Below are 10,485 nucleotides of genomic sequence, written 5' to 3' on the forward strand. Positions count from 1 at the left end.
TTAAATAAAATTATATTTAAATTTATATTTAACAAATTCGTTGCACGTTAGCCAAAAGTTTAGTTCATTCAAGGTCAAAATTTAAGAAATTCTACTGATATCTCCTGTAAAACTTCCTGCAGGACAGGAGGCACCTTCTGTAATTGCATATTAAAATGGATATTAAAATTAAGTAAAGAAAAGAGGTACAGAGAGGAGAATCAACACACAACTGGAAATTGTGAGTTTTAGAAATAGCCACTGAAATAGCCATGAGAAGGAAATAATATATAAAAGTTAATTAAGCTAGATTGACTCCTAAGTTTTCTGTTTGCTTAGGAATAATTCTAGAACCTTTTACCCAAAAGGATTCCAAGAAAATGCTTGTTTTAGCAGCTTCTTCCTGGTTTGCAGCTACTTGGCATCGTGCCCAGATGTCTGAAACTCCCACAGCAAATTCCTGAGCCCATTTTACTGCTGGAAAAGATGTTTAGACAATATAAATCAGGCCCAGCAGCTTTAAATCACAGACTTGAAGATCGTGGCTTCATTTATTTGGGTTTTCTTTGTGCATTTGGATTTATCTTCAATCGTGCTAGAAAGATTTTAGAAAGAGATTAAAAATGACCACAGGAACTGAGGCTCCAGTCCAAGCACAAGGACAGAAGCAACCACCTGCATTTCACATGACAGCTCCAAAATCACCCTCCCCTCTCTTCCTGCTTCTGCTCTTTCACTGGATGCAAATATCTACAACAATCAGCATCTTCCCTAATCCCTACACAAGCACACTGTGAGGTTTCAGCATTAAACCTTTTAAGTCTCATTTCTTGGCAGAGGAAAAGATCTAAGTCTCCTTTAAGTTCCTTTCTTTCAAAAGTCAGGGGGAAAAGCAAGACAACTGCCTCATTTAGGAAAGAGGATTCAATATTGGAATAAAACTGGCCAAAACAGTGATTTTTCTGTTGTTCTACTGAACTAGTCACAGTCCAACACTGCTGTGGTGCAGCACTGAGGATCAACAAAGGCCTTCACGATGCAAAGAACCACTCAACAACACCACCCAAAAGATCTCAAGGTTTTACTTTGCCACCAGTTTTCCAACAATAACAAAAATTCTAAAAAAAAATCACCTCCACAGCACACTGTGAGAATGTCACATGTAGCAACACTATAACCTGCTTGATAAAGAGCAGCAGCAGAAACAGCAGAGTTAAAAAAAAGATCAGAATTTAACTCCAAACCATCCAGCTAGATCAGTTTCCTCTTTAATGTGTTGTTTTGGGGAAAAAAATGCTGATTTTTAGAACCTGCTGAAATAAAGGGACTGGCATTAAGAATAAGAAAAAGACAAAAGTTGAGAATTCTTTTTGCACGTGAAAACAAAAAGCTTTGTTTTAAAATAAGGGCAACTCAGCATCTAGTTTTCATAGCCTATGATTATCTTTGAATGTTTGATGCTCTGCCCAGAATTTCAGTTTAGAGACAGGATGATTAGAAAGAATTTAGATATTTTTTTTCTCTGTCACTGAGCTCTTGGAACCATTTGTCTCTCTGCTGCTTAGATTCAGATCTGTTTCTCATGTCATACCTGATTGTATTTACACAGATCACTAGAGCCACATTCCAGGTCCTTCAAAAGAAAAAAGGTCCAGACTTTTGGACTTTCTTTTTTAAAATTAACATTTTCCTAAGACTGCAGCACAGAGTTTGAATTTTCATTTTGCCCTTCTTAGGGAAGGATGAAAGTTTCATTGCCATTGTGTCCATACACAATTTTTAATTAGTTTTTCAAGCAGCAGTAGGAAAATAAGAAGAGATTGCCCTAGTGTGCTTTCCCACTAAATACTTATGGGTTTTAATGAGATGGGGTTTATGATTTTTATCATTTATGGTTTTTAATTTACTTTCAAACAAAAAAACCTAAAGCATATAAGCTCTGAATCATGCAAAACAGGAGCACCTCAACTACATTAGTCTAATGTAACTGGACAACTGGTGAAGTTGTCAGACCTGAAGAGGTAGTGACAGCCTGTTCTCACAGTGCCAGCCTGCTGTGGGGGCTACATTAAAAACAACCCACAGAGGCCTCACCCTATGCTCACTCTGTGTTCCATTTTGGTATTCTCAGTCCATCACCCTCTCTTGACATTAGGAGCTGACATTTACCACTGCACCCACGTGGTCAGAAGCAGTACATTGTGTTTTGTTGGCAGCTGTACACTCAGTGCTATTCATCAGATATAGGTGGGTCCCCATCGCTGGAGAACATCGACAGTTTCTTGCCATGATTCTGCACGTGGTCTTCATTCATCTTCTCCAAAGCTTCAATCTGGAGAGCCAAAAATAAACCCGTGCTGAAATCCTCACAGCCTGAGCCAGAATGTTTCTAAGCAGTGTTAAAAGGTAGCTTCAAACGACTGATCAGCTATACACAATATTCCTGTTTCTGTGGTTCTGCCACATGCACAGAGCAACAGACTTTGGAAGTACAGCTTGAAACATCTGCTCTCAACAAAAAAAAGGCTTAACCCAAGTCAAAGCCTGAAGTTTAAGGATGGGCTGCTCAAATTCACCTCTCTGTAAACTCATATTCCTGTCTTTCCCATTTACAAGCACAAAACATGGCATAAAACAGCAACAAAATCCCACCCCACACCTCAATGCTCACTTTAGCCTCAACTTTAAATAAAGTAAGATAAAAATCTAATCATATTCCTGTCTTTCCCATAAAATTTACAAGTACAAAACATGGCATAAAACAACAGCAACAAAATCCCACCCTGCACCTCAATGCTCACTTTAGCCTCAACTTTAAATAAAGTAAGATAAAAATCTAAATAAGATAAAAATCTAAAGCATGAAAAATAAGGAGTAGAACCATTACTTTTAACCCAGCTTTTCATTCTCTCTGCACAACCTTTGATGTAAGGGAGACGACCAAGCTCGTAGCTTGTGAACTAAAAGAGATCACTAAATTTTTGCTGATACAAACTCCAGATGAGTAGCTGAGGTATCACAAGAGCTACTGCAGCCAGGGCAGTTAAAATGTTAGAGACAGAGAAAGCTGTACCTCTGCCTGGAAGTCCACTTCGTTGTCAGCTGTGATATTCAAGCCCGAGACAGCGTTGAAGAGCTGACGCTCGTTGAGTGCTTCTGCCACACCTCCCTTCTGGAAGAACTGCTCCACAGGAGAAGCACACATTAAACATCTCACTGCACAAAACACACTCCTCTTCCTTCTCCAGGTTAGAACCACAATGAGTTAAAATGGTAGTTTTGATTTTGCTGACCTTCAGATAAAAACTGAAGGAAGTTTTAATTCTAGTGGTGCTGTTTTATTCTTCCACACTCCTCCCTTTTTGGAGGACACCAGCAGGGAAAATTTGCAATTGTCTATGCATGTGGTGGGGATCAATTTTTAAAGTTGTATTTTTAGCTAGCTCTGAATGGATTTTATCTTGGAACACATTCAGTAGAACAGAATACTGCCAGAAGTCCTACCTGTGAAACATTCCTGCAGTCTCTGAACAAAAACTCGAGCCCATGAGGATGGGTTGGCTCCACAGACTGACTGACATCAATAAGCCAGACCTGTAGGCACAGAGGGACAGCAATTCACTCTGCATCAGCACTTCACATGGGATGAAACCTTCCCCTCCCACGTGGGAAATGCCCTCACCTTCCCATCATGCCAGAGCATGTTGTATTCACTCAGATCTGCATGGACCAGGTTGCACTCCTTATACAACTGTTGCATCATCTGCAAGGAACCAAATTAATGAATGAAGGATGCTATATTCCAAAGAAATATCAGTGCCATGACTATTAAGGAAAAAAAAAGCCTTTCCCCAATCACCCATCCAATTTACATCATTTTTTTCCAAGTCTTCAATAAAGTTCCACCCAGGGAATCATAGTCCTGGTACACTGCCAGCAAATTAAGCTTTTATCACTAAGCTTGGCTTTGGCAAGCCAGGAGAGTCAGTCTGGGAAACTCACATCAGCTCTGCCAGCCAGTCCAAGTGCATGAGACAGATAAATTCTCACTCCTATCACACAGGAAAGGAGCCTGACAGCTTTAGATACTGAATCCTAACTTGTGGTTGTGCTGCTCTGCTGGTCTCAAGATCTGAGGCACAGACCACTCATAATTCAAGCTGCTGGGCTGGTCAGTGTCTTTTTCTTTCAGTGTCTGCAGGAAGCTAAGAGTGAGTGGAGAGTCAGCAGGTACAGGTTTGAAACAATTACTGCAGATAATAGGAAAGTTAAGTATCCACCATGAAATATTCTAATTCATTCTCCACTTTCTAAACTTGCTAAAAAAAGGGGGTGGGTCAGGGGCTATCCACTGGAGGGTGTTTAAGCATTATAAACTAAGTACTGGGAAGCCCAGAAAGACTTTGGAGAACTTCTTAAACCACAGACTGTGCCTATAAAAGGAGATTTTACTTGCTCATAATCCCTTGCTGCTAAGTATCTCTTTGTCATCAAGTTCCAGCATATTTTCCACTCAGATTAAGATGAATTTTATTACTTTTTTTCTATTTTAGTATTTATTTTTTAGTATGTGTTTTTCTTACTTAGTCTAAATCACACATGAAACAGCAACAAAATAAGCCTTTGGGCTCCACATCTTGAAAGTGATCCAATCACCCTGAAAAGTAGATGCTGATCTCTCCTTCAAATTATTCCCCTAAAAGAAAACACAACCCAGAATTGGAAGGGGTTAAATCATCAGTATTCTCTTACATTAAGAATCTGATAGTAGGCCTTTTTCATGTCTTCACTACTAAGTGTCACATCCTTCAGTTTAGGAGCTGGGACCTGATCCTGGCCAATGAAAGACATAACCAAGACGTGTTTCTTAAGGATAACCACTTGAGGACAAGGAATTCCTGCAGTTTGCATTCTGTGGATCAGAAAAGACACTGATTAAGAAAAACAAAACCCACAAAACCCTGTAGTTCTAGTCCCTCCTTAACCTTATAGTTCCAGTCCCTGCTTAACCTTATAGTTCCAGTCCCTGCTTGCTCATTTGCAATCTTAAGAGAGCTGTGCCTGAGAAACTTGATCCAAAATAAAAACAAAACAAAACAAAACACCACAAACTTTGTAACAGACCTAACTGACAATGGAATAAATATATATCTCAAAGTGTTTCACACAGGAAAATACATTTCTTAAAGTCATAAGTAGGTCTAAAAATGCTCACTGAAAACCACTTTTCTAGCTAGAGCCTGTTAACTTCACAAGCTTTTAAGTTTTGCTGCCAGATCACTGAAAATGTTGGCAACTCATTCAAGAAACCAGAGAGCTTAATGAATCTGTGGAAGACTGTATTATTTAACCTAAAAATCCAACCTAAACTTCTACCCCTAGGTAGTGTATCTCCCTTAAAAAGAGACCAGGCAACCAACAGGCATTTGGCAATGCCTTTTCTAGCTTTACCTTGTCAAGTTATGCATTTCTTTCTCAGCCCACATCCGAATGATCTTCCTTGGGTTCAGCTTACTGAAGCGATCTTTGAACCTGTAGTCATCCTTGATGTACTTGTCACGGTTCTTGAACTCATTGAGGGTTGTTTTGAACACTTTGATGGCACATTCTGCAGGTACCACCTTCTCTTCTGTTGCACTTCTCATGGAAAAGGTGAAATATGTAACGAGGTTAACGATTCACATCTTTGTTTATTCTTTTAAAGGTGGCAAGATACAGTTATTTTTAATATAATTAAGGAAAAGACCTGATTTTCTATCAGATTTGGGAGTAATCCAAGTTAAGTTTGTAAGAGTTCTATGATTAAGCTTATGTATGAATATTTGGAGTTTAGCATTTTGCTATGTTGCCAACTAAATAAATTAGATGCTAACTAAATAGACTAAATAGTCAGTGGAAAAAGTTCCTCAGAATCTCAAGAGTTTTTTTATAAAAGCAGTACACATTTTTCCACAGAAAGCTGTACTGGATTTCTCCCTCTTCATTAAATGGTCTCCAAGGAGGAAAGTGGTACCAGCCATAAAGTAAAAAATCCCCATTTGGTTTTCAACTTTTATTATTATCTGCCTACACATGAATACAAACTTTAAGTCTTGGGAATGAAACGAGTTCAGATTGTTTAAATATTTTTGTGGTTTCTGCTTTTTAAATCAACTTTGGTCCTTAAAGCTACTGTCAGTACCAAACACTATACTCACTTTCCTCCATATGCATGGAACACAACAGATTCTTTTCCTGTGCTGATGCAGCCTGTGATGGTCTCCAGCATCCCAGCATTGACCATCTTGTAAAGAAGTAAACGTGTTTTGGGATCCACTGCTTTCTCCTACAGGCAAGAAATGAAAACTCAATTCAGTATCATAACTCTTTGTTTTACAGTGAGTTTAGAGTGTTTATATACCACAAATGTTCAGCTAGGTGGAAATAATGTATTAAGCTCCTTCTCTTAACTGATAGAAATAAAACCCCATGAACTAAATAAACAGATGGAGCAAAGCCAAACTGCTCCAGCACTGTCATCCTGAGATTTAATACTCTCAGGTACCTTATCAGCTGTGTAGCACACACAGTATTTTACCAGTTCCACATAGAATACAAACAGTGGCTCAAGAGCACTTTCTACAGTGTTTTCAAGAAGTCTTTACAAATCACAAATCAAAATATCCCACATATTATGTTTCATTTTATATCCATAACGATAAAACACCCAAATGTGAAGAATTCCACAGAATAAATTGTCAGACCCCCTGCTCTAAACTCACCATCAACTGACTCCCTAAATTATTAAGTCAGAGTTTACTTGGGTCACCTCTCCTTCCTGAAACTTGCTGTGAAGACGTATTTGGAGTCACATGGTTGAACTGCAGAGGATTAGTCCTCTGGATGGTTTCTATCAGTAAATTTATTCCTTGTAGTTGATTAAGAGCTATGTTTAGAAAGACAAAGAGGTAAAAAAAAAGGAAGTGCTCACTCTTATTTTGATCTGGCCCTGACAGTAATACAGCTGAAACAAAGAGCCTTTTTCTAGTAGGAGCTGGCTAACACCATCTCCTGCAGCCATGTTAACACACTATCACTGAACTGTTTTACTAAAAATAGAATGCTTCATGGAATTACCAGAACAGTGTTCAGGTTTTACACAAGACAACAAGTAGACAGAAAGATTTTATCAAGAACTTACAGCTGTGGAGTGCTCCTTCTTCTCATGGAGCCTTGCACTTCGACGCTCCTCGGAGTAGGCGTGTTGTTTTAAGGCATTGAAGACTTGATTTGACAGCTTTAAGTCCATCCCAATTCCATCCCCTACTTGGAATTCAGGTGCAAACTACAAGCAGAAGTAACAGAAATTTAAGCATTGTTACTAGCAGACACCAGGAGTTGGCACAAGCAGAAATTTCTCATTCTGATTGCAAACACCTAGGGTAGGTCAGAAGCCACACGAAACCCACTTTGTGTAACATCCCTGTGTTGAAAAACACAGGGCTCTAAACTCAGAGCTTGGAGTCCTGCCCAAATCAATAGGAGGTTACCCAACATCCTCTAAAAAGAGCATTTGCAGCATTTCCTTATTTGCAGAAGCTGCTCCAGTTGCATTAAAGAAAATAGGAGGTAGGTATAAAGACTGAAAAGCTGTAAAGTCCAACAACTGATTGAAAATGGCTCTTCTGGCAAAGTTAATTAAAAAAAAAATAGGTGACATGACAACCATGCTTTTCAAAAATAGCCTTGGTGCTTTATTTGCCTGTGAACCAAACTTGCTGATAGTTTTATTTTGCCAAAACAGCTCTGTGCAAAGTTTTTAATCATGGTCACTCACAATATAGTTTTAAACAAGACACCTGCACAGCTCAAACCGCTCATTTCAATAACTGATCCAAACACAGCCTGGCTTTCTCATCTGATGAAAATAAAAACAAAAATCAGCACTGCTTGCATGAGCACAAGTGGACAAGCATTAACTCTTTGGTTGAATTACAGCATTCCAGCTTTATACACAGAATAAGCTTCTGGAAGTTTTTACTTACATTCTCCATGCGAGCAGTGTTCTTCCTCCCACACACCACCTCATCATGTTTAGTGGTGATGTCTTTCCCTTTCCCTGTGAAGCCCTTTCTTGGTGTAGTAGTAGGTTTATCTGCCAGCAGGGAGAAAAATAAATCAAACTTTACATCTAAACAAACCTAACTAATGATAAAGGTTCCACAACATCCCTAAAGGTAACAATTTTATTTATTAAACAGAATAAAGCACTTCAATTGTGTAATACCAACACATTCTTCTCTTTTCCTGAACATGGCAGCTCATCTTGCCATTATGACTGACTTCTGTCTCTTCCCTGGGATGTCAGATGCACTTTTGGCACATTAAAGACTGGAGTGCTCACTACTGTTCAGATGTCTTTAGCCAAATGGAATGATAGATAGCCCACAATATTTTCTATGTACAACAGTTATTTTGTTCACTGAAGCCAATACACTGGCAACCAGAAGCTTGAAGTTACTTGCCCAGCTCTCTGCCTAACACCTCCCAGTTCAGTGACCTGATTTCACATGCAGCTGGTGTGTCTCCTTACCTCCAAAACACCTCATTAGGTTTATTAGCCAAAGAAACTATTGCTTTAAACTGCCACACACCTGCTCTGTAAGGATCATGACGGGTGTCCTGCCAATCCACCTCATCCTCAGAGCTGTCACTGTCATAGGGATGCACCTTCCGATAGTTTTCAAAGGATATGGAGACTTGAGAAACAAAACAAACAACCACGACTGTGATTACCAGGAATTTGCCACCTCCTCCCAGCCCTCTCAGCTTCAGCAGAGTGTCAAGAATGGTCTCAAAAGGAGAAATATTTCTTCTGATGAGGGTACCTTTGCTGTCTCCATTGATCTTCTTCTCCTCACGCCGCAGCTGCGCGTCGTACTCCCTGTCAAACTCCATCTGCAGCATCTGAGCCAGCATCAGGTCACTAGAGGTGTCAATGTTTTCTCCTGTGATAAAGGGTCCTTCAGCAACACTGTGTAAAATGAGAGCAGAAATTGTAAAATATAAACACAGCAATCTAAACAGAAACATTGTTTTATATACTGTTTCATTGCTCTAGACAAGACTTCACCCAGAGCTGCACAGGGACTAACAGATCTCAGCTGCTCACCCCCCTCCAAGCCACTACTTCATAAAACATGACTTCATTTCTCCTTGCCATTCCTTTACCATGAAAATATTACTTAAATTTTTACTAGTTTACCACTCTGTAAGAAGCATTAGGCTCTCTTTTTAAGATGCCCTTCATGAAAGGGAAAGAATGCACACAAGTGTTATGTGTGTAAATATTTCTTTAAAAATAAATAAAACTTTTTTTTTAAGAAGTGTTAACTTGCTGCAGGCAAAATTGACATTTAGAATTACAGTTCTAAAATGTACAGTTTAGAATTAATAAGCTCTTAGCCTGTGTTTAGAGTTTCCAAGTATTAGGAAATACACGTGGTACACTTGAGAGTTCTTGAAAAAACATTCTTAACATTAACTGTAACAAGAGTCTTTAAATGGAAATTAAAAAACACACCTTTTCTGATAATATTTCTCAAACCCTAGCTTACAAACTGGCTTAAAGCACCCCAAAAACTGTAGAGAAAATATCAAGAAAGAAGGAAGGGTCAGAGAAGAGACTCCGAGGAAGATTTTTAACTGCAGAAGCCCACTGAAAAAGATCTGAAGAATGAGGAGATAAGAGACAAAGCATTTCCTGTGCTGCTACACCACGAGCAGGTTGTAAGAAAATGCACAAGAGGCAGAAGATGGCTTCACAAGCCTGGAGATCACTAATCCAGGATTTACACTCACGCAACCACTTCAGGGAAAGCAGCATTTTCCTCTTCCAGCTGCAGCTCTTTTGCCAGCTGTTCACTCATGACGTCAGCAAGGGAGCAGGATATTGATGTGGTGTTGGGGGCTCCCCATGGACACTGCAAATAAACAGTTTATTCGAGTCAGCATGAAATGCAGTGTTAACATAATAACCAGGATAATGAGTTATCACTGGCTCTAAACTAAGCTCATGTAATCTTGTCACAGCTTGTCTTCTACAGACAGAAGCACAACGAGCTGAAGTACATTGTTTAAAACTGCCACATACCTCCTCTATAAGGAAGAAAATACCTCAAGGAGTCATTTCATAAACTCAACAGGGAGTGGTGACTGAAAGGTTGTTGATGGTCACTCAGTAATGTGGGGAGGGGAGGGGAGAAGTCAGTTTGTCAGTGTCAGGAAGTTGTGAAGACGAGGGCAAAGCCTCTCCAGAAAGTTTGCTTACAAGCACACACAAAGACTGTGTAAAACTTCTCTTGGAATAACTTACACACAGTAACAGCTTACACACAGCTTCCTCCCTTGTTTCTAAAGATAGCAAGAAACTGCCATGGAAAACATCCCTTCAAACACGCAGACGCGCACACACAGCCTCGCCTGGGGAGGCAAGGGCTGGGGAGCGATGACTCCAACCAGCGGTGA

The 10,485-nt window shown here is 39.5% G+C and overlaps 1 protein-coding gene across 1 annotated transcript; it reads right to left on the reverse strand.

The window, feature by feature from the left end:
* Window positions 1-2,194: 2,194 nt before the first annotated feature.
* On the reverse strand, window positions 2,195-9,941 carry RIOK3 (RIO kinase 3; the record flags this gene model as incomplete). The annotated part of the gene is made up of 12 exons (XM_008946782.1): window positions 2,195-2,311; window positions 3,053-3,160; window positions 3,484-3,573; window positions 3,662-3,742; window positions 4,732-4,891; window positions 5,431-5,616; window positions 6,177-6,304; window positions 7,160-7,303; window positions 8,004-8,113; window positions 8,613-8,717; window positions 8,847-8,992; window positions 9,820-9,941. Coding segments are annotated over 12 exons (1,482 nt in total), but the record flags the coding sequence as incomplete, so codon positions are not given.
* Between the last annotated feature and the right edge of the window lie 544 nt (window positions 9,942-10,485).

The sequence above is a fragment of the Merops nubicus genome, unplaced genomic scaffold (assembly GCF_000691845.1).
Source record: "Merops nubicus isolate BGI_N331 unplaced genomic scaffold, ASM69184v1 scaffold3989, whole genome shotgun sequence".
In the NCBI taxonomy this organism is placed as follows: Eukaryota; Metazoa; Chordata; class Aves; order Coraciiformes; family Meropidae; genus Merops; species Merops nubicus.